At 39.8% G+C, this 24,780-nt stretch overlaps 1 protein-coding gene across 1 annotated transcript in view; it reads right to left on the bottom strand.

The window, feature by feature from the left end:
• LOC124787862 (cationic amino acid transporter 2) overlaps positions 1-24,780 on the bottom strand; it is a 437,092-nt gene that overhangs the window by 20,880 nt on the left and 391,432 nt on the right. The window contains exons 11-13 of the mRNA XM_047254825.1: positions 19,716-19,818; positions 11,000-11,166; positions 10,354-10,520 (exon numbers count right to left, since the gene is read on the bottom strand). Coding sequence (XP_047110781.1) covers positions 10,354-10,520; positions 11,000-11,166; positions 19,716-19,818 — 437 coding nt within the window. The remainder of the gene's footprint in view (positions 1-10,353; positions 10,521-10,999; positions 11,167-19,715; positions 19,819-24,780) is intronic.

Here is a 24,780-nt window from a genome sequence, read left to right as displayed (position 1 = left end):
AATGTTCAGATAATTGCCAAGCTGAAAGAGCATTGGGGGAGAGAGATTTTCCAAAGATAAGGACATTCACACAGCAGTTCTTCAATGGCTTTGTGACCAATGAGCAAATTTCTATCATTGAGAAATTTAAGGTCTGGTAAATATGCTGAGCATTGTTTACAGAAACTTTGCAACTATTCTGAAGAACAGTGTCACATAGCTATGTCATTTCAGCTTCCAATAAAAGTCACTCGAATTGCCATAACAACTTACTTTTTGAAGTTCTGTTGTATAAGTGCCAACCACATCATGCCATTAAGAAAAACAAGTTAGATTCAAAAATTTTCAAACATATTTCATTTGTGTTTCACATTTAATGGGTCTTCATAATCTAATATCAAACTATTAAAAAAATTATATAATCGGAGCTATGTACTACCTATCGCATTTCTGCTGACAGCAGTTCTCAACCATATACATATGAATAACAGAAAGTAGTACTTGCTTTGGTATCAGTTTATGATAGCAGCTTTATATCATGCTGTAAAGCACTATTTGAGCTCATGAGTTTCTCAGTGAAAATTCTTTTTATCCAAATTTCCTGCCAATTTTTAATTTCAGAGCATGCGAGCTGAGGGAATTTAGTACCAAAAGAAGTCACAAATGAATACTAGCAATGGAGATGAAGTATATATGGGAGAGATTGACTGGGGTTCAGAAAAAGAAATTGAGAAATTGAATAAGCTTTTGAATATTGCAGCCAAATGTTTATCACATTCCGTATGAATACCTTCATGTGAAACAATATTAAATGCAATCATTGAATGCACTGCATGGACTTCCACAGAGAATGAGCATATAGCTGAAGGTACAAAACAGTCTTGTATGACTAACATACTCGTGATTCACTGAAAGTGAATGTGCTGTATGTTAGTACCCAAAAATTTTATTGATATCCTAACATTTTTACACCACATTGTGAACCAAAATAGCCTATTCTTCAGTAAAAAAGACTAGCTTACTTCACATCTGCAAAATAAGGACTCAATATGATGTTGGCCTTATTGTTTAATGGTGCAACAACTTTTACTCTGATGCACATTCTACCTTCTTCCTCCAACTGTATTTATAGGTTTCTATTAATTGCACAGATAATTGTCATTGGAGAAATATCATTGTACAAAATATGAACTTTATTGGTGATGTGTAAATAAATTCTGCAAGCCAAGGAATGATACTAGCATGCCTCAGAGTTTTTGCAGCTGTGCATGCACTACAATTATCAACATTGCCTGTAAAGAACACACACCAGATGTGAGATAATCCCTGACTTCCTTTTCTTCATTAAATATGTCAGCTAGGTGGCAACAAGTTGTCAGGCAATCAAATTGAAGAAGAAAGGATTGAGAAAAACACACACACACACACACACACACACACACACACACACACACACACACACACCATTTTTGTTTATTCATCTCATAACATACATTCGCAATCCATTTAGTTGCATACAGGAGTCAAAAATTTGTAACACAGTTACAATGATTTTTTTTACTAATAAATAACAGTACTAAAATAAACAACATATATTGATGTTTCTTGGGATAACTAACACATTGTGTCCAGCTCAAATTCCCAGTTTATCCTGCATGAATTCATTAACAGAGTAATAAGATTTCAGTGTCAGTGCCTCATTTAGCTTTCTTTTAAGTGGACCTAAATACATCTATATTAAAGTGTTCCATTTTAATTTGCTATCAGTTTTCACTCCCATGTACTCAGGTTCCTGGGTTCACAGTTTGAGGTGCTGGCTGGGGAGCATAAAATTTTCTTTGTTGCTTCCATCATGTGAACGAACAAAATGGTTTCCCTTAAATAATTCAGTCTGGAGTACAGGAAGATAATAATCTCATGGCAGAATTAATATTTTAAGCTTTCAAATAATTTACAACATCACTCTTTATCATTTAGAGTGCAAATATTTCAAATAATTTCTTCTGTACTTGTAGTATCCATACCACATTTATCAAGTCATCCAAAGAAACAATACCATACTTGATAATCGATTCAAAGTAGCTCAATATGGTACTTTTCATGTGTCCATGTCAGTTGCAGTTGATAATATTTGCATTGCAAATGCAAAGCCACTCAATTTGTTTGCTAGACACTCAATGTGTGTGGCCAGCTCACATTTTTATCCACATTTCAACCTAAGAATTAGACTAGCCAACTTCTTCTATATCTTGGTTCTTGTGAACAATCTTAATCTACTCACATTTTGACTGGTTTTGAATTGCATCATGTGAGTCTTAGATATGTTTAGTTTCACCCGATTTAGTTGAAACCAAGTTTGTCATACAGAGGGTACTAATCACAGATTTGGGAATTTTTTTCAAATCTTGAATTTCAACTAACAGAAGTATCATCTGCAAATAGAACTGATGGGGAGCTGATATTTAATGGTAAATCATTAACATAGAAGAGAAATAGGACAGGCCTAATATGGAGTCTTATGAAACACCCCGACTTATTTTTTCCCAGTCTGAATAATAATTTGCCTCATTCAAAGAGATAACAACTCTTTGATATCTGTCTGATATGTAGGATTTAAGCCATTGTAGGGCACTGCTCCTAATGCCATACTTTTCAAGTTTGTAAATAAGCAATGCATGGTTTACAGAATCAAACATCTTTGTGAGATTGCAGAAAATTTCTGCCGCCTTATTGCTCTTGTTTAACTATGTACTTATTTTCTCAATGAAACTGTTCACTGCATCTATGGTGTCTTTCACTCATTGAAAACCTAATTGATTGTGCAGAGTAATAGAATTGGAATGAAGGTTTGGATTTGATCAACAGCAAGGTTTTCAATATTTTGATATGACTGGGAGAATTCAAATAGGGCAATGATTTCCCATCATCTCTCCTGATTTATTTTTGAGGAGTGGTTGGACTTCAGAACATTTCAGTACATCTGAGAAATACTCCTCTTCAAAACACTGATTTAGTTTTTGATTTTCCACATCCTTCACAGAAACTGAAAAATTTTATAAAGTTTTCACAGCTTTTATTTAGGCCAAAGAAATTTACTTTCTTGTGATAATCTGTTCGACTTTCATCACACTTTGCTAAAGTTATAAAGAATTCACTAAAGCACTCTAGTATTTGAGTTGGACTTACAATTTTTGAAATTTTTTGGTTACAGGCTTTGTCTTATTTTTATGGTTTAAAATTAGCCAATTATGTGTCAACTGTTCTTCTGCCTTGACAACTTTTTAAATATAGTTTCACAGAGTCTAACATACTCAATGAAATCAATAACTTCATTATATTTTAATTCTCTGTGCACCTGCCTTTTCCTTACACTCTAAATTTTATTCTGAGCCAGTGGCTCCTCCTCCTCCTGGCAGAAGAGTTGAAGGGGAAGGAAGGGGAGTGAATGAAAATGACTGGAGACGTTTACACAAAGGGGTACAGTTCAGAAGAGTCGCCCAGAACCCTGGGTCATGGGAGACTTACTTGACAGGGTGAAAAGGAGAAATTGATTGTTGGGGACCGCATTGGATGAGATTAGAAATCCAGAGCTTAAAAGTGGTAGACGGAGTTATGTGCAAGACAGAGATATTACTCCTAAAATACAAGGAGGAAATGGGTGGCATCTCTGCAGTTTTGTCTTCTTGACGATGGGTCATAATCTTTTATTTAACATGTGACAACTGACAAGTAACAAACAGGATATGGCCAAAAGTAGTGCTTGTGTAACATTTCCTATTGTCCCACTTTTTGCATAGGCTTAACGAGATCTTTACCTAGCTACCCCTTCCCCCAACTCCCTCCCCGAGTTCCATCTTCATTCTTACTACACAGTATGTGAGTGTGGTGAGCTCATGGTGGTTTTCAACAACTGCCATAGGGACCACATCTGGTGGTCATGCATAAATCTTTTCAACTCTTTCTTGGGCCATTTTCTTGATTCACTGGCACCATTTGATGGCACCACTTGTGACAGAATTAACCAAAAGAGCTTTGTACAAGTCTTCTTGAGACTCCTTTCATAAAGTGCAAGATTTTGTCAGCTTCCGCCATATTCAGGTCCGTGAAGTGGTGAAGGGCCAAAACATTCTGTATTTCTGACAGTGCCATTTCCTCGTGACAATTTTTCTAGCACTAAGTGGACTTGCTGCTGAGTGCTGCAAAATGCTTTCTCCAATTCAGCCAGGAATCTGTCCCAACTATTGAGCTTCTCGTCATTCTCAGATCATTGCTGGCATGTGTCATCCAAGCAGAAGTAAATACACTCCTGGAAATTGAAATAAGAACACCGTGAATTCATCGTCTCAGGAAGGGGAAACTTTATTGACACATTCCTGGGGTTAGATACATCACATGATCACACTGACAGAACCACAGGCACATAGACACATAGACACAGGCAACAGAGCATGCACAATGTCGGCACTAGTACAGTGTATATCCACCTTTCGCAGCAATGCAGGCTGCTATTCTTCCATGGAGACGATCGTAGAGATGCTGGATGTAGTCCTGTGGAACGGCTTGCCATGCCATTTCCACCTGGCGCCTCAGTTGGACCAGCGTTCGTGCTGGACGTGCAGACCGCATGAGACGCCGCTTCATCCAGTCCCAAACATACTCAATGGGGGACAGATCCGGAGGTCTTGCTGGCCAGGGTAGTTGACTTACACCTTCTAGAGCACGTTGGGTGGCACGAGATACATGTGGACGTGCATTGTCCTGTTGGAACAGCAAGTTCCCTTGCCGGTCTAGGAATGGTAGAACGATGGGTTCGATGACGGTTTGGATGTACCGTGCACTATTCAGTGTCCCCTCGACGATCACCAGTGGTGTACGGCCAGTGTAGGAGATCGCTCCCCACACCATGATGCCGGGTGTTGGCCCTGTGTGCCTCGGTCGTATGCAGTCCTGATTGTGGCGCTCACCTGCATGGCGCCAAACACGCATACGACCATCATTGGCACCAAGGCAGAAGCGACTCTCATCGCTGAAGACGACACGTCTCCATTCATCCCTCCATTCACGCCTGTCGCGACACCACTGGAAGCGGGCTGCACGATGTTGGGGCGTGAGCGGAAGACGGCCTAACGGTGTGCGGGACCATAGCCCAGCTTCATGGAGACGGTTGCGAATGGTCCTCGCCGATACCCCAGGAGCAACAGTGTCCCTAATTTGCTGGGAAGTGGCGGTGTGGTCCCCTACAGCACTGCGTAGGATCCTACGGTCTTGGCGTGCATCCGTGCGTCGCTGCGGTCCGGTCCCAGGTCGACGGGCACGTGCACCTTCCGCCGACCACTGACGACAACATCGATGTACTGTGGAGACCTCACGCCCCACGTGTTGAGCAATTCGGCGGTATGTCCACCCGGCCTCCCGCATGCCCACTATACGCCCTCGCTCAAAGTCTGTCAGCTGCACATACGGTTCACGTCCACGCTGTCGCGGCATGCTACCAGTGTTAAAGACTGCGATGGAGCTCCGTATGCCACGGCAAACTGGCTGACACTGACGGCGGCGGTGCACAAATGCTGCGCAGCTAGTGCCATTCGACGGCCAACACCGCGGTTCCTGGTGTGTCCGCTGTGCTGTGCGTGTGATCATTGCTTGTACAGCCCTCTCGCAGTGTCCGGAGCAAGTATGGTGGGTCTGACACACCGGTGTCAATGTGTTCTTTTTTCCATTTCCAGGAGTGTATGTGGAAAACACATCAATTTATCTCACCTATTGTATTTGGTAACAGAATCAAATCCTTTCAACTTTTGTAGCATTCTGACAAGCATCTCTGGAAAATACTGATGGATGCCTGATGCGCAGCTCACTGACATGTTTTGTAATCCATCCATTTCCTCAATATACAGATCTTAGGAACAATATTACATCTGCATTCCGGGTCGTGTCCATGTAGGCAATGGCTTTTACGTTGCATAATTGGAGCATTGATGAAGCAGATGTATTTAAGTACCCACTATCTTCACCAAACAAAGTCAAGTGAAACACCACTTAAGTGTAAATACGACTGTCAATGAAGTACAACACTTAGCACTGAAAGCACACTTATTATGAACACTGACATACAACCAGGAAAGAACTGATGTCCTGGATGGAGAATGATGCTATACATACAAACATCAAATATTCCAAAATTCTGCTATTTATACAGGTGCCCCATTTGAAAGAGGCCCAACAAACATGTGTAGTAATTCTCTGAAATTGCACCATGTGATTTGTGACATTTGATGTGGCAACATTGCACTCTGCAACACTGTGGCTGGTGCTCAGTGTTTACTGTCAAAAATTGGTAATCTGCCTAAGAGCATGAGTTTCTTGTGAAACAATATTGGATTACTAATTCCATTGAGACATGTCATGTCAGTGAGTGTTTGTTGAACCATTTGGTGACCAGCATATACCATCTATATGCATAAAAATGTTAGTGAACAAGATGGAGAACAGTACAATGGTGTTGAATCTTCACAGCTGGGGACAGTTGCCATTATCATAAGAAAAAGTGACTAACTTGAAAAAGCCATTGTTGACCTCTCCTGCAAAGTCTGTTCAATGTTTATCTCAAGAACATGAAATGTCATGGAGTATGTCAGAGTTGCAAAGAAAGGTGGCATGTTTTACAGTTGTTCAGGAACTGTATGTCAATCACAAAGACAAACACCTTACATTTTTCCATTTCATCAATTTGTTGCGCAGAGGCCAGGAGTATTGCAGTACACATGGTTCAATGATGAGGTGTAGTTCCATCTCTCTGGCTATGTAAACTCTCAGAATACACATTTGTGGTATAATGAAAATCGACTTCCACTGGTTAAGCAACTCCTGCATTCACAAAAGATTGGCATGTTCTGTGCAGTATCACAGAGTCACACCACTGAACTATTTTTTTTTTTCTTTTTTTTTTTTCAGTCCATTCTGACAAGCGTAGTTTACATCAAAATGTTTCAGAAATTTGTGAACCAGTTGGACGATGAAGAACTTAAATTGGCTGGTACCAACAGCATGGCACCATGTGCCATATGTCTCGCGTGACCACGGCTGAGATTGAAACATTCTTCCTCTGCAGAGTCATTTTGAAAAGACTGTGGCCACCAGGGTCACTTGATTTAACACCACCTGACTTTTTCCTATGGGATGGCCTAAAAGGCAAGGTCTACAGCAACAAACCAAACAACTTAGACAAATTTACAAGAGACTATCATCCCTGAAATTCATGGCAGTGAGCCATAGCTTCTGGGAGCAACACTCGAGAATCTGCGGCATCATCTTCAACTGTGTTTACAAGTCAAGGGTGGTCACTTCCAGCATCTTTTGTGATTCACCTTTGTCTCCACATGAACAAGGTACGACATGTTCATTTAATTTCCTGATTTTTATGTGAAGCCTTTAAGTGCAATTTAAGCAAATGTATGTTTGTGGGGCCTCTTTCAAGAGGGACATCAAGTACAAAAATCAAATATTCCAGAATATACAAAAGTAAGATATTTTGAGAACCTCCCAGAAATGATAAATACTAAATAAAAAATACTTGCTGGTGGTCAGCTTTGAACTGATGACCTGCAGCATGCCAGCCAGTGATGCTAACCACTATGCCTCACTGCTAGCATGACAATACATGGCAATTTGTGGTATGGTAATGGCACATCATTTTCACTTTTAGATCTATATGAATGCATTTACAGATAATAAGCACTTCTCTTCCTTGTAGGATTATTTTACTCAGTGTAGGAAATTGTATCTAAGATCTTATCATACTAGAAACTATCTTGCATGTGGTGATGGTGGTATTCTGTCTCACAGATTGACATACAAATGCAGCAAGTGCATATTCCATTCTGTAACATCAGATTACAGCTCACCATGTCAAAGTCAGGTACCTGTATGACAGCTGTGCCACAAAAATGTGAATAGATCAGATCTCCTCATTGTCAACCCAAGTTAGCTGTGTCAGGTACCAGTTGACACACACGTGTCAGCTGAGCCACCATACATACAGAAGTGTTTTCTGGATTCCATTTCTACAAGCTGTGGACCATGTGGGCTTCCCACCAACGTGTTTGGAAGTTTGTTTGGCACTTTCCATCCATTTTCACTTTCACTTCAGTGCACCCACGAAATACACAATGCTCTGTGATTGTGAGGAAGGTTTGCTTCATTCTGGACATATGTCAGTTGTTCTCCCATGTTCATACTATTTGACAATATGCTCATCACCAAGGAGTATATATCCTCCAGGATCAGTGTTTGAGTGGAACTACAGTGCAACACCATTACCATGATTTCCAGCTAATAGACACCAGAACTGAATTTCATTGTTGTCACTTGCTCATTTCCTCTTTCATGTAGAATAAAGACTTTTTGGTGAACATGTACTTTATCAGTTTCTGTCATCACGCCATCACCATAGTCCACATCCTGAATGAAGCACATGGGTATGACAATAAAGATGTCTGACTGCATGACTGACATGTAAGTGATGTACTCATATGTTCCCACTTCACCTGCACCACCTTATTTTGAGTCCAGCCAGTTCATTCATGAGCCATGCCTCATCAAAAAACTATGCTTTATTTTATTTATTTTTATTTCATACTCCACTGATCTGTCTTCAACAGGCTGATAAGAATACAGTGTGTGTCAATTGAGTCTTTTTTACATTTTGTATGACAATTTGTGTGATAATTTTTAAACAAATGAATGAGTATCTACATAATAGCACTGCACGACAATGGACAAGACTATATCGAGGTACCTCAGAGCTCAAACGGCATGTAGGAATTGGATTCTGATTTGTGACAACAGTCCAACATAACAGACTTGTCACTGGATCATGCAACATTCCTTTTATGAATGTGGTGCACTTTATACATGCTACAGTGTTTCCATTGTCAGTGATATGGTTTGGTGCTTGCATTGCGATGTTGGAATACAAAATAGATGTGCAGCTGATACAGACTCCACATACACAAAATCACCACATACTGAGAACAATGGCAGTCCTGACCAATTGCAAAGTAATATTTTCTGAATAATTAGTATTTTCTTGAGCAAATGATGGTCCAGTACAAGTATATAGGTAAAAGATGCCCTTTTCGGCCCAAATGTATTCATCTCAAAATGGTTGGATGTCTGTGACAGTGTGGTACTAGATATGTTCCTGTAGACCTGGAATTCTTCACAGGACAGTCAACTGGATGCTCCAAGTATATACCCATCAATGCAACAACATATTCTGAGGGATTAACCTGTGTCCAGTGGGATACACGAGTGGATAGCAGAACACAATGAGATCGAAAACATAAAGCCAATGACAAAATGAATGAAGTTGGAAAACTAGCCTTATCCTCTACCAAGAATTTGTATTTACTTTTGGACAAGGTATCAAGTGGTAAAGTAACCATACCCATTTTGAGGGCTAAACATATCTTATTAAGAATTATGAACTATTCATTCTGGTGACTATGTCATTTCTCCACAATGAATATGTTAACACTGTAACAAAGCAAAATTTGCTCTATGCAGGAATCAAACTGAGCCATAACATCACATGGGTGCTTTCCAGTCAGTTGACTATGCCACAGAGCTACAAAGATAGTATACTAAGTAAGATGCATGAAACTCAAGCTCATGACATCAGCTGTGTTTCCTTGAGCTACAATGTGTGTTTCTTACACTGATAGTCAAAAAGGTGCTAATCCTTCAGGTACATCCATTATTATGAGCAGTGCTGTAGCACCTCTAATGTGATCAGCTCCTGGGTAAAATGGTGGGTGATTTCACCTCCATCCATTATTTATTTATTTATTTATTGCAATAGAGTGTACCTACTTATGTACCGATTTATCTACCTAACTATCCTCTCCCTCACAGTGTCTTCATTTTGCATAACACATACAGCTAATAGAAAGACATTGTTTAATAGATTCTAGTACCACTGTTCTAGAACTTAACATTTGCACTGATTTCTTTGTCGTAACTAAGTTAGCTTTTTGCTGGGGCTAAATGGGAAAGTCAGTGAAGACCTGTAACTAAAAGATATCAGAAGGAACAGAAAAAATATTGAAAATGATGAAGTCCTAACTGAGTGGCACCGTAGTTCTTAGAGTGTGATTTACTGTTTAATATTTTTATGACTAATTACTTATGTGCCACCAACACAATTACAAGGAGATCTGAATTATATCTCAAAAGTCTTGTTTGCCCACTAGACCAATGCTGTAATTTTATGTACTCATTTGGCATATTGTACGAGATGTTCTCTTAAACTATTCTAATAAAAACTGAATCATAAATATTTGAGTAGATACATAAATATGTGATATATGAGACCTTGAATGATAGATCCTTTGTAGACACCGGTTGTCTTGCAATTACTGCCAGGGTAAGCATCATCAGAAAAGCCAAGACAGCTAATAGAATCACTGCCCACATCTCCCCTTGTTGTACAAAGTCTCCAGCATGTATTAATGTTGCACAAAACATTAATGCAATTAAACCTGTAAAGTAGTTAAACATAAGATTTCACCAAACTGAAAAATTATGTGAATTTGTAATTTTGATACATTGCTATGTTCAACATGCAACCACTAACAACTGATATTTCTTCCCCATCTTATTTTTTATTATGACCTGAAGAGACAAAGTTTAAATGTATACAAATTCTACTCATATACAAAATAAGTTCCGTTATTACCAGTTTCTGGTGTTACCAACCAAATCCCACAAAAAAAAAAAAAAAAAAAAAAAAAAAAAAAAAAAAAAAAAAAAAAAAAAAATTGTTGCTCTGAGCACAAAAGTGTAAAATGGTTCTATGATTAATTTAAGGAAGAAAAGTATAAATTTAACAACCACAGAAAAAAACTGCACTGTAAGAAAGTACCAACAGATGTAAATTACAGATAAACACAGTGAAGATATATTCTTAAAAGCCATCACATTAACTTTCTTAAAAGAAGAATTGATACAAAATACTTACTGAAAATTACAACAGCCCACTTAGTTATTGTAGAAGTGAGTTCCGTAGGATATTTTAATAAGGAGAAATTGAAGAGGTGTTTCAGTGACAGCAAAACAGCATTGAACACATTAATCTCCTTCTTAGGCAAATCATGTTCAAATGATGCAGGAGATGGATCTTCATACCTATAACAAGATACATTATTTTGTACACATGTGAACAATCTGTTCATTCTCTCACTGTACTGTGATGAATGGAATAGTCATCAAGTCATGTAACTGACAAGGAAACATCACCAACATGACCTCATAGTTTAAGAAGAAAGAAGCATACTGACAATGTCAGGCCCAGCTATCAATCTTAAGCAAAAATTTGAGCCATAATTCTGCTAGTATACATTTATGACCTTCTGAAAGTACAGTTTTCAAACTTCATATCAACAAAAATAATCTTTTTTAAAAAATATAATATAATTGGATAGATAAAAAAATTATTCACCAAGCAGCAGAAGGGGAATGCGCACATAAAGGTATTTAAATTTGTTAGCTTTTGGAGCCAGTGGCTCCTCCTCCTGGGAAAAGGGTTAAGGGGAAGGAAGAGATGTGGAGGAAAAGAAGTAGTGAGGTTCAGGAAATAGGAAGTCACTAAGAATCCTGGGTGTAAGGAGACAGCAGACAGGATGAGGATGTTGGGGTCTGCACTAGACAAGATTTGAAAACCTGAGAGCTTATAAAGATGGAAGATAGGGCAATACACAATACAGAGATTACTGACAGATCATAGTGCCTGAATTAATAAGAGTGGAAAGCTAAGTGCATTGTATATGGTAGAGGTGGAGATGGGGGAAAAGTAGACATGTCAGAGAATGAAATATTTAGAAAACGAGAGATGTAGGCAACTAAAAGGGAGTGAAGAACATAATATTTATTTAGAGGAAGTGCTGAGACCAAAGAAATTACCATAAATTAAGGCCAAGTGGGTGGCAAGAACCAAGGACACGTTGTAATACCAATTCCCATATGGACAGTTCTGAGAAACTGGTGTCTGGGAAAAGAATCCAGATGGCATGTTGTACAGCATGGTCTGCATGCTGTGTGTTGTCAATATGGAATGAGGAGGCAGAGGGTGTACATTAGCAATACATGACATTGTGTCAGCTTCTGTCTGCAAAACAGTAATGACACTCAGCATGTGACAGAGGCCCTGCATGCCTCAGATGAGTGTGTTAGAAAATTTCTGAATTGCAACTATGCTTGCGTAAATTTTTAGAGAGACATGACTATGATGTGTCATAGGAAGGATTGTTTCAGCATATCACAATGGACTTGTTAACAAACATTCCATGTGTGTCCCCATTATGGAACTGTAAAGTGATTACAATTACCTGCATTTCAGATTCTCAAATACATATTAGGAATTTTGAGTGTTTTACTATTTGCTGCCTAAATGGCACACCATTTAGCAACCAGAGCTTCACTTGAAAAACTAACCACTTTAATGGGATGATCCAGGAATCCTGTCCACTGACATGGATCTGTTTATTTACATAATGCAAACTGGAGGTAGGTTGTACTTTACTTATCAAGCCAAAGTGAAGTGTTTCATGCTACTAGGTGGATGAGTCTAAGTTAAGGCTCATGGCAGTTTCATTTCCTGTTGAGCCACTACTTTTTTGTATTTCAATCACAAATTCTGAATTACAACTATAAATTGGGGGAAAGGGTTAAAAGTTCTTAGCCAGACAAAGATATGGTGTTGATATCAATACAATTTTCTTTTCTTTACCTGGATTATGCAGCTTCATACCACAAGTGAAGATTCAGTTTGATCTGCAGTATAGTTTTGTTACAATAGCTTTTAAATTTGTGTTGTGAGTGTTTCATTTACATGGATGTACTAAACACCATGACACCATAAAATTCTTCATTTTGAATAGTTTATTGTTTATAAAAATTCATCCATAATGTATAGTTCACTATTTGTTAAAATATTAAATTGAAATGTTGCAAAACACAGTGCTAAATACATGGTGAGTATACTTTTGCATAACCACTGGTCACATCATGTCAGGTGATGGATTAACAGAATTACCCTGCCTGACAAGGAAACAAGTGAACCACCCAGAAGACACAGTTGGAGGTCAGAGTAGTAACTTGGTACACATACACACCACTGGAGAGTATGTAAGTGATGAGAGGTGAAATTCACCGTGACAGGTAGAATGGCCACTAGATTGCATTAGTGTTGTTACTCGGCCTGGTGGGCATACAAGCACCTTATGCCACTATGCCACATGGAGGCGCATAGGTGCACGCACCCCCCTCCCCTACTCTTCCTTCCCCCCTGCCCCCTGCCCCCTCCCTCCCCCCTGCCCCCTCCCTCCCCCCTCTCCCTCCTCCCTGCCCCCTCCCTCCCCTCTCCCCCTCCCTCCCCCTCCATGCCCCCTCCCTCCCCCTCCTCCTCCCCTCTCCCCCTCCCCCCTCCCCCCTCCCTCCCCCCTCCATGCCCCCTCCCCTCACCCACCCCCCCACCCCCCCTCTCGCCATCCTACCATATGGGTTGACACAAGGTGGACTGCAACCCTTCCCACATCCTGAGTACTTCTGACCATATGCCTCAGTATCAGCATGTCATAGTCAGAGCCTTGCAGAGGAAGATCCCATGGACATCTCAAATCTGAGCTGTTCCCCAAGGAAAGAGGACTGAAGTAATGCACACACATTTGCAGTGTGCTGTCATCTGCAAGAGTGGGCTGCAAAGGAACAATACTGTGAACTTCCAATAGAGCCTGTCATGGGAGAATGTCTATTTAAACCCTGCCCTGCTACACTCATGCTTAGTTATCACATTATTACTGCTTGCATACATTTTGGTTTCCTTGAAGAAAGGTAAAATAATAATTGACAAATACCACACAAAGATTTTTGGATCAAGTTGATGAAGAAAATATATGAAAAGAGGCATAGATTATGACATATCTTTTATTTATTTACTTATTGATTTTTATCTTACTTCAGGGATGTACACCTGTCCATAATGGTACTTTGGTTATGGGATTTATTGATTTTTATCTTTCTTCAGGTAAGTGCACCTACCCATAATGATGCTTTGGTTATGTGATACAAAGTAAAAATTAAGAAAAAAGGAATTGCAGAAATTGGCTGTGAGTTGGCATTGATTTAAATCAACAGAGAAGGTTGAAAATTCATGCAGGATTGGGGTTCAAGTCTGGGTCTCTGGCTTACTGAGTAAATGCACTGACCACTGCACCATCTGGACACAGTTGTCATCGCAACTGCATGGATTACCCTACACACCTTCATCAGACCCAATTCTCAACCTATACACACACTATCAATGTAATTCCCCTTGCCCATTATCCTCATTACTCATGGCATTTCACCAATTCCATTAAGAGAGTCTAGTGTGCATTCACACTTAAGAGATCATTGTCCATCATCACCTTAATTATATTCACTACATATACAGGGTGGAGAAAAATTATGTCACGAAATTTTAACTCTGGCTTGCTGAGCCAGTAGGAACCAAAAATTACTAAGGTTGTGTAGGTCAAGAATGCACAGTTTTTGAACTACGGAAACTTGGCATCATGCGCTACAATTGGCTGTGGGATTGCACTGTTACCGGATACTCTGGACAATGCATGATCGCAAATGCTTTGTCTGCCAGAGATTGTGATGTATCCAAGGCAGCCCGCACACTCGGTGGTAGCATCTCAGCTTTTCAATCTGGGGGTGAATCCCCCAAGGTCCTGGACATCCATTGTAGTTCCATGATAAGATGTACTGGGAACAAACCCACCAACAACTGCTAGTTCATATACATACAGAAAGTCTTTTACAAATTGCATCAGCCCTGGATAGGGCTTATTTTGTAGCTAGGAGATGGTTTACTTAAAGCAGGTGTTTGAATTTGTGACCCTCTGATGCAACACAAGCTTGGTAACATCGAACCTTGTTTTGCCAAACTCTTTCAAAGATTCCTAGCATTGCCCTGATGTGATTGGTGGCATGTTGAATGGGATTCATTAATTCCTCTTCATTTCTTGGTGGTTTGCATCTGAGTGGGTGAACCTGAATCTTGAAGAATCCCCACAGGAAAAAGTCCGATGGCGTGAAGCCTTGTGATCATGGGGCCATGGTCTAAGAGCACCTCTGCCAATTACTCGGTCATCAAAGAGTTCATTTGAATATCCGCACGCAGCATGACTTATGTATGGTCGTACCATCATGCTGCAACCACATGCGTAGCTGTATGTCCAGGGGAACATCTCAGAGCAGGCTGAGTATAGTTGCTTGCAAAAAGTGAAGGTAATTTGCCCCAGTAAGTTGAGGACAGACAGACTGGCCCTATCAGATGGCCACCCATAATGCCTGCCCAAATGTTGAGCAAAAATTGTTCCTGGTGTCCGTGGACGAATGTGACATGAGGATTTCCCCTTGCCGAGTAATGAACATTTCGAGTGTTGTAAAGGCATCCCGATGGAAGGTGCATTCTCGATAAACAATCCAATGGCGGGGAAGTTGGGATCTTGTGCAACATGTTGCAGAAACCACCGGCAAAACCCTAGTTCATGTTTGTAGTCCACAATGGGATTTAGTTCTTGGACAGGGTGGAAACTAAATGGATGCTGGCCATCATCCTTCAAAACCTCCCAGGCTAACTAATGAGTGACCCCCATGTCATGTCCAACCACTCGAGTACTAGTCATAGGTGCTTCCTCAATGTGCTCGAGAACACACTCTTCAAGTGCAGCATCCCATTGTGTTTGAGATCTTCCAGCATCACCATGATAGCTTGCTAATGAGCCTGTTTTGCCAAGTTGCTGGTGAACTGCTGTAAACATTTGAGGGTGTGGGTGGCTGTCAAGTTTCATGCGCCTTACCGTCAGCTAGTCCGTAAAAAAAACATATCTCTATGTTCTTCAAATGAATACTATGCCACCATGCTTGTTTTATGACTAAACTGCAGGTGGTGTGTTTGCTCTGAAGCAAAGCTCACATGTGAATGCCTCTTACACAAGGTGGAGACAAACAGCAAGACCTATTCGACACGTGTGTATGATGTTGGGGGCAGCGATGGGTTGAGGGACATTTATATGTGTGAACCGCCAATTATAGCACCGCCTGTCAACCAACAAACAGCAAGAGAGCAATCCCATGGCCAATCTGGGTGCATGGCACCAAGTTTCTGCAGTTTGACAACGCACCATTTTTAACCTACACAACATTAGTAATTTTGGTTCCTACTGGCATTAGCTATCCACAGTTAAAATTTCATGACACTATTTTTCTTCACCCTGTTTATATAAAGTACAAATTGTTGGAACATTCACTCCTTTGAGTATATATGGCACCCTATGACTCACAGTTATTCCAGCAGCTACTATCCAGAAATCTGTGGCTAACAAAAATTTTAGGATCAATGAAGATAACATATCTTGCAGACCTCCAAGTATCACACTTAAGAGATGAAATATATTCAATGGAAAAATGTTATACAAAGTGCATTTATGTGAAAGGAGAATATTTTGAAATTGAGGGCATTTTTGATCTAAGAAACACTGAGTATTGCAATGCCAGTTCATAAACAGTTTGCCTTACTCTCATAACTATATATAACTCGGAGACTATTGATTTGTAATGAAATACAAGGGAAAGTCAAGTGAAAAACCCACCACATGTTTATCCCACTGGGAGATGAAGCTATCAGTTCCTGTTTTGTAGAACACAGTCCACAACCGAACCCACTCTTGCACTTCTTTGTCCGACTGAAACCAATGTCCACACTTATCTTTCTTCAGGTCGCCAAAGATGTGAAAAACACATGGTGAAAAATCCGGGCTGTATGGAGAATGTTGCAGTGTTTCCAAACCAAATCACTGAAGCATAGCCTTTATATGATTGGCAGTGTAGGGGTGGGTGTTATTGTACAACAAGATGATTCCGTCCTACAGCATTCCTGAGTATGTTCACTTTATGGCACATCACAGTTTTTTGAATGTGTCTTCATATTGCTGCACATTGATTATGGTTCTACATGAGATACTCGAGAAGAGGGCACCTGCAGTTGAAGAAGACAGTTATCATGACCTTACCAGAACTTGTGAGAACAGCTCTGGATTCCTTTGGTGAGGCAGATGTGGGATTTTTCCACTGTTGACTTTGCCATTTGCCCTTGTGTTGTCTGAATGCTGCTGGATGGAATTATCCTGCTTCATGATAATGCCCACTCCCACACCATCAATTGGACGACAGCTACGCTAAAGAAATTTGGTTGGGAAACACCGCAACATCCTCTGCACAGCCAGAGCTCTCACTGTGTGATCTGCTCATCTCTGGCAGTCTGAAGAAAGACATGTGAATGTCGGTTTCAGTTGGATGAGCAAATGCAAAAGTGGATGGGGTTGGGGATCGGTCAACAGGTAACCCCTTTCCACGAAACAGGAATTGATCATCTCATGCCTCAGTGGAATAAATGTCTTCACACATCTGCTGATTACTTTTGAACGGAACCATTCCGTAGTCCCATTGTGGCAAGCATTCAGTTTTCATTTGACTGAACCTAATAATTTGATGCATGCTTAACTAGCTGCAAAATACATATTGTTTTAGTTGGGTCACTGCCTAGAGAACTTTTGAGGTACTTACTGTACCTTCCATGTGGAGCAGTAATTAGCAGATGTCAAAAAATGTTAAGGGTCATTTCAGGTTAGATGACCTAACACACTATAAAACGTCCTATAACATATTAGTTGAGATGGTTCACACACAGTACTTGCTAAGTACCCTAAATATTGTGCATAGCCAATATTATTGTTCCATACATTAAAGGAAAAAAATTCTTATTGTGGATTTTATTTAATTAGATAAAAATCTACTCACTAAGCTGCGGCAGAAAACACACGTAAAAGACGGTTGTAATTGGCAAGCTTTTGGAGTCAGTGGCTCCTTCTTCAGGCAGAAGGGTTGAAGGGGAAGGAATAGGGGTGAAGGAAAAGGACTGGAGAGGTCTAGGAAAAAGGGTAGATTTTGGGAAAGTCACCCAGAACCGCATGTCAGGCGAGACTTAACCATACGCGATGGGAAGAAAGTAATTGACTGTTTTCATTGTTTTATTGTGGATTTTAACAGACTGAATATAATTATGTAATTTACAAGGTTTTATACTAGTAAAAAACAACATGTCCACCTACTTCTCACATCTGAGTTCCAATTTTCACTTGCCCTTCATTCAGTCCTTCGCAACCTACACTTGTATCCATCTACATAAATATAATCTTCAAACCATTGAAATTAAATTTCATAGTAACTGTATTAAAGCTGTTGACTTGTTATTAATTGTTAGTATAATGTGTATATTGTTTGTGTAATATTCCCCTGAAATTTATGATTTATTGGCAGAGTTAGAGGAGCAACAGGTCTGCATTAAATTTTGCATGAAACTCAAGAAAACCTGTAGAGACACACACCAAATGCAGGAACCCTATTGTGGTGAGTGCTTAAGCCATACTAAGTGTTATGAATGGTTCACATGGTTTACAAATGGTTGGATGGAAGTTAAAGATGACCCTCGTTCAGGACACCCTTCGACATCTACCAACAATGCTCATGTCAGGAATGTCAACAAAATTGTGTGCCCCAATCAATGACTGACTGACACAGATTGCAGAAGGATGTAAAATTTCAATTGGATCATGTCATGAAATCCCGACACAGCATCTTTGAGTGCATTGTGTTGCCATCATGTTTGTCCAATGGCTCCTGAGTCAAGACCAGGAAGACCTTCACCCTACAATCTTTGGAAGAGCTTGTGGATCACACAAATGAGAATTAAATGTTCCTTCAGAGAATCTTAACTGGTGATGAGACATGGGTCTACAATTACAACATTGAGACCAAGGTCAAATGATAGTGGTTTTTTTTTTTTTTTTTGTAGGGTTTAGTTCATCACGAATTCATGCCACAGGGACAAAGCTGTTAATTTATGGTATTATTGGGACATGTTGCAACACCTGCAAAAAAATGTGAGAAGAGAACAGCTTGAAATGTGGCGAGATAACTCATGGCTCTTGTGTCATGATAAAGCACCCACATATTCATCCCTGTTGGTGCTGACTATTGCACAAAAAAAAGTGGAATCACTGTGTTGCCTCATCCCCTGTACCCTACAGACCTGGTCCCTGAGGACTTTCTTTTATTTCCAAAGCTGAAAACCTCATTGAAAGGACAAAGATTTGGAACAATAGACGAAATAAAAGAAAATTCACAAATGACACATCATGCAATCCAGTTACAGGTATAGCAAGATTGCTTTCAGGAATGGAAATAGCATTATGAGTGCTGTATCAATTATGGAGGAGAGTATTTCAGAGAAGACCATGCACAGTAAGTAAAAGGTAAGCGTAGAAAAATTTTGCAAATGGAGTTCAAGAATTTTTTGAACAGACCTCATATGTCAGTTGTCAAAAGTCACATAACTGCCTGGATCCAGTTCTACATCATAAAAAAAGCACTCCAAAGTGATTTGTGGGCTCTTGTAGTGGGGGATGACATTTTGTAAAGTGAATTTAATACCACTAATTGAGGGAAACTTAGCAGAATAATGTTTAATAAATGAAGTACTATATAAAAATATTATACTCTATAAATTTACAATTCTCGGCACGGAAAACATAGGCACTAAAAAGAAAAATACAAACAACATGACATACCTGAGAATCAAAACACAGATTGCAACAATAGTGTAGGCAAGAAGAGTTCCAATGGACATCATATCAATAAGATGTTGTAAATCAAAAATAGCTGCCATTATACCTGAAAAATGGGAAAATAATAATATTTGGAATAGACAAATGTAAGAAAAATAGCATAGTCAAGGGAAAACAGACTAAACAAGAAGATTACATATTGGATAACCACAGTGACTGCATAGAAGCGATGGAAAAAACAGATGCCTATAAATATCTAGGATACAGACAAAAATTAGGAATAGATCATACAAATATTAAAGAAGAACTAAAAGAAAAATATAGACAAAGACTAACAAATATACTGAAAACAGAACTGACAGCAAGAAACAAGACAAAAGCTATAAATACTTATGCTATACCAATATTGATCTACTCATTTGGAGTAGTGAAATGGAGTAACACAGATCTAGAAGCACTCAATACACTTACACGATCACAATGCCATAAATATAGAATAAATCACATACATTCAGCAACAGAAAGATTCACATTAAGCAGAAAGGAAGGAGGAAGGGGATTTATCGACATAAAAAAAACCTACATTATGGACAGGTAGACAATTTAAGAAAATTCTTTATAGAACAAGCAGAAACTACCAAAATACACAAAGCAATCACTCATATAAATACATCGGATACACCATTGCAATTTCATAACCACTTCTACAACCCTTTAGCTCACATAACATCAACAGATACGAAAAAAGTAAATTGGAAAAAGAAAACACTACATGGCAAGCACCCGTATCATCTAACACAGCCACACATCGATCAAGACGCATCCAACACATGGCTAAGAAAAGGCAATATATACAGTGAGACGGAAGGATTCATGATTGCAATACAGGATCAAACAATAAACACCAGATATTACAGCAAGCATATTATTAAAGATCCCAATACCACAACAGATAAATGCAGACTTTGCAAACAACAAATAGAAACAGTAGATCACATCACAAGTGGATGTACAATACTAGCAAATACAGAATACACCAGGAGACATGACAATGTAGCAAAAATAATACAACAACAACTTGCCATACAACATAAACTAATAAAACAACACGTTCCCACATACAAGTATGCACCACAAAATGTACTGGGGAATGGTGAATACAAATTATACTGGAACAGAACCATTATAACAGATAAAACAACACCACATAACAAACCTGACATCATACTCACCAATAAAAAGAAGAAATTAATACAAATAATCAAAATATCCATACCCAATACAACAAATATACAGAAGAAAACAGGAGAAAAAATTGAAAAATACATCCAACTGGCTGAGGAAGTCAAGGACATGTGGCATCAGGATAAAGTTGACATTATACCAATTATACTATCAACTACGTGAGTCATACCACACAATATCCACCAATACATCAGCGCAATACAGCTGCATCCAAACGTATATATACAACTACAGATTAATGATATCTATATAATAGAAGGAAACATTCCACGTGGGAAAAATTATACATAAAAACAAAGATGAGGTGACTTACCGAACGAAAGCGCTGGCAGGTCGATAGACACACAAACAAACACAAACATACACACAAAATTCAAGCTTTCACAACAAACTGTTGCCTCATCAGGAAAGAGGGAAGGAGAGGGGAAGACGAAAGGAAGTGGGTTTTAAGGGAGAGGGTAAGGAGTCATTCCAATCCCGGGAGCGGAAAGACTTACCTTAGGGGGAAAAAAGGACAGGTATACACTCGCACACACGCACATATCCATCCACACATACAGACACAAGCAGACATATTTAAATATGTCTGCTTGTGTCTGTATGTGTGGATGGATATGTGCGTGTGTGCGAGTGTATACCTGTCCTTTTTTCCCCCTAAGGTAAGTCTTTCCGCTCCCGGGATTGGAATGACTCCTTACCCTCTCCCTTAAAACCCACTTCCTTTCGTCTTCCCCTCTCCTTCCCTCTTTCCTGATGAGGCAACAGTTTGTTGCGAAAGCTTGAATTTTGTGTGTATGTTTGTGTTTGTTTGTGTGTCTATCGACCTGCCAGCGCTTTCGTTCGGTAAGTCACCTCATCTTTGTTTTTATATACAACTACAGATTGATTGATACATGTTCAATTACCCGAAAGTTCCTAAATGCAATGTAACATATACCGTACAGTTTGAAGGAAGTCACGCTCAATCAAGGTCCGCGTCACTTTCCATTTTTAACCAGACATAACGTCTGAGAAAGGAAAGAAACAATAATAATAATAATAATAATAATAATAATAATAATAATAATAATGGATTAGAACTGCATTAGATCATAAAAAGTATTGTTTTATATAGGTGAAATTTAAAAAGTTTTTGAGGTTAGTTAATGTAGCTACAAAAAATCTGAAGATTCCACAGTGGTATACTATTCCTAATTATAGTTCCCAGTTTAACTTCCTTGGACATTTTTTGTTAACAGTTAATCAAAATTCAAAAATCAGCAGTGCTAGTAAGTATCATACCAGTTTTGGTACACAGTGCTATCCTCAGATCATCCCCTGGCAATCAGCTGTCAGACTTTTTTCCCAAGCAGGTGTGTCAAATACAATATACTGTGATTGTAGACACACATATTTTTTTCAGAATAAGACATGCTTTATGCTATACACTGCCGTAGAAAGCCTTTGGAGGAATATACATAATGGAAAACTTAAGGGTCACAACTCACAGTACATTTGAAGCCCTGAATGATCAATAGGCACATAAGCAAGATTGAAGAATCTACTTAATTCAGAGCAGTTGATATGTTGAAGGATGAAAAGGATATCCAGATGCTAAAATTTTCCAGCTAGTTTACACAATTGTCAATCACTGAGTGCTTCCAATATACAGATAGTAGTTACTATGACTCCCTCCGTTATTCACACTTTACGTCATTCAGCTATAATTTGGTACTGTGAAGGATAAGGTATTCAGCCATACTGGCATACAAGGAAAAAATTAAAACTAGTTTAAGATTAATGTAAAAGACAATCATACAGATGGTGATTATGTTGTCATATTCTTCACTGAGAAAGCATAGTTTGTAATTAAACTGACTTGTTCCACAGTGTAGAGAGATATCACAAATATGATCCATGTAACATACAACTAATTAACTAACTGACCGACTAACTAACTAACCAACCATTATCTTAGCACCAATATGGATAGGAGAGATTGCTACTCACCATATAGAGAGGGCTCCAAGTTGCAGACAGGCACAACAACAAAATCCTCTAAAGTACGAAGTCCTCCTTCCAAAATAGAAAACTTGTGCACATGCACATAAGCACAAGTAACACACACATGGCCACTGTCTCCAGATTCAGGAACTGAACTGTGACTGCATCTAATGTGAGCAGCAATCTGCAGGGGGGGGGGGGGGGGGGGGGGGGGGGGTGTTCCTAGGGGAAAGGAAGAAGCAGGGAGGGGGAGGAGTACCAGGGTAGGGGTGTGGGAAGATGCTGTGCTGCCTGTGGGAGCATACAGGATTATTGCAATATGACAGGATAGGGCTGCAAGGTGCAGTGTAAGGATGCTGTGGGCTGTGCTGTACCGGGAGTGGGTTGGGGGGCTACCAGAGAGGGAAAACACACTAGTGGGAGTATAGGTGGGATAGAAGGCAAGTGTAGTGCTGGAATGGGAGCAGGGAAGGAGACAGATGGGGGACTAGTGAAGGTTGAGACCAAGGGGGACTGTGTAATTCATAAACGATGGTGCTGGTGGAAGAATCCAAATGGCATGGGCTGTGAAGCAGTCATTGACTAAAGCACATCATGTTGGGCAGCATATTTATTAATGGGTGGTCCATCTGTTTCTTGGCTGCAATTTGATGGTGGCCATTCATGCAGACAGCCAGCTTGTAAGTTGTCTTGCCCATTTAGGAAGTGTCACAGTGACTGATAATTAGTTTGTAGATCACATGGCTGTTTTCACATGTAGCCCTGCCTTTGATGGGGTTAGAGATGCCTGTGACAGGACTGGAGTAGGTGGTAGTAGGATGATGTATGGGACAGGATTTGCAGCTAGGTGTACCGCAAGGTTACGAGAGGTGAGTCAATAGGTTGGGAGTAAGAGTGGAGTAGAGATGGACAAGCATATTGTATAGGTGTAGTGGGCAGCAGACACCATTGTCAGACGGGTGGGGAGTGTAGTGGTAAGGGAACGAAGATATTCCTCATTTCAGGGCACAAAGAGGGTTTGTCAAAACCTTGGTGGAGAATGTGCTTCAATTACTCTAGTCCTGAGTTGTACTGAGTCATGAGTAGGGTGCACCTTTGTGGCTGGACAGCACTTATGTGGGAGGTGGTAGGTGACTAGAGAGAGAATGCATGGGATATCTAGTTTTGTACAAGGTTGGGAGGGCAATTTCAGCTTGTGAAGATCTCAGTGAGACCCTTGGCATATTTGGAGAAGAACTGCTCATCCCTATAGATGTGATGACCATGGATGGTCAGGTCCTGTGAAAAGGGATTCCTGAAATGGAATGAATGGCAGCTGTCGCCCTAACCAAAAGGTTCAAGATGTTGTTGTTCACTGAAAGTTATATTTAACCAGTGGGGCTCACTTCACCTGTTTTGAGGAAACATGTTTTGTCCAGTGTCAAGGAACGGGAAACACAAAAGTGTATGGGACTATTAATCATCAACAGTTAAAACATATGGTGAATGATGGTAGCTCTTAGGGAAATGGCAGCAAGGAATAGGAAAGGACACCAGTTGTTCTCAGTGTGTATGCCTGGTGGCCTCATTCAACACATTGAAGAGGATATTCTGGGAGTCATTGTGGGAATAGGGTGCAACCAACTGTAGATTGTGGTACATGTTGGAACAAATAATGCCTGTTGTCTCAGCTACAAGGTGATACTTAAATCATTCCAGTAACTGGCAGAGAATGTTTAGAAGTCCAGCCTCGACACATGAAGTTTCAATGAAGCTCACAATTTGCATCATTGCTCCCAGAACAGACCATGGCACCTTGGTTCTGAGTCACATGGAAGGACTGAACCAGAGACTTCAAAGG

This window comes from Schistocerca piceifrons, chromosome 3 (genome assembly GCF_021461385.2).
Source record: "Schistocerca piceifrons isolate TAMUIC-IGC-003096 chromosome 3, iqSchPice1.1, whole genome shotgun sequence".
Taxonomy (NCBI): Eukaryota; Metazoa; Arthropoda; class Insecta; order Orthoptera; family Acrididae; genus Schistocerca; species Schistocerca piceifrons.
The sequence above is the reverse complement of the archived record's forward strand: the minus strand, read 5'-3'. Positions and strand labels throughout refer to the sequence as shown.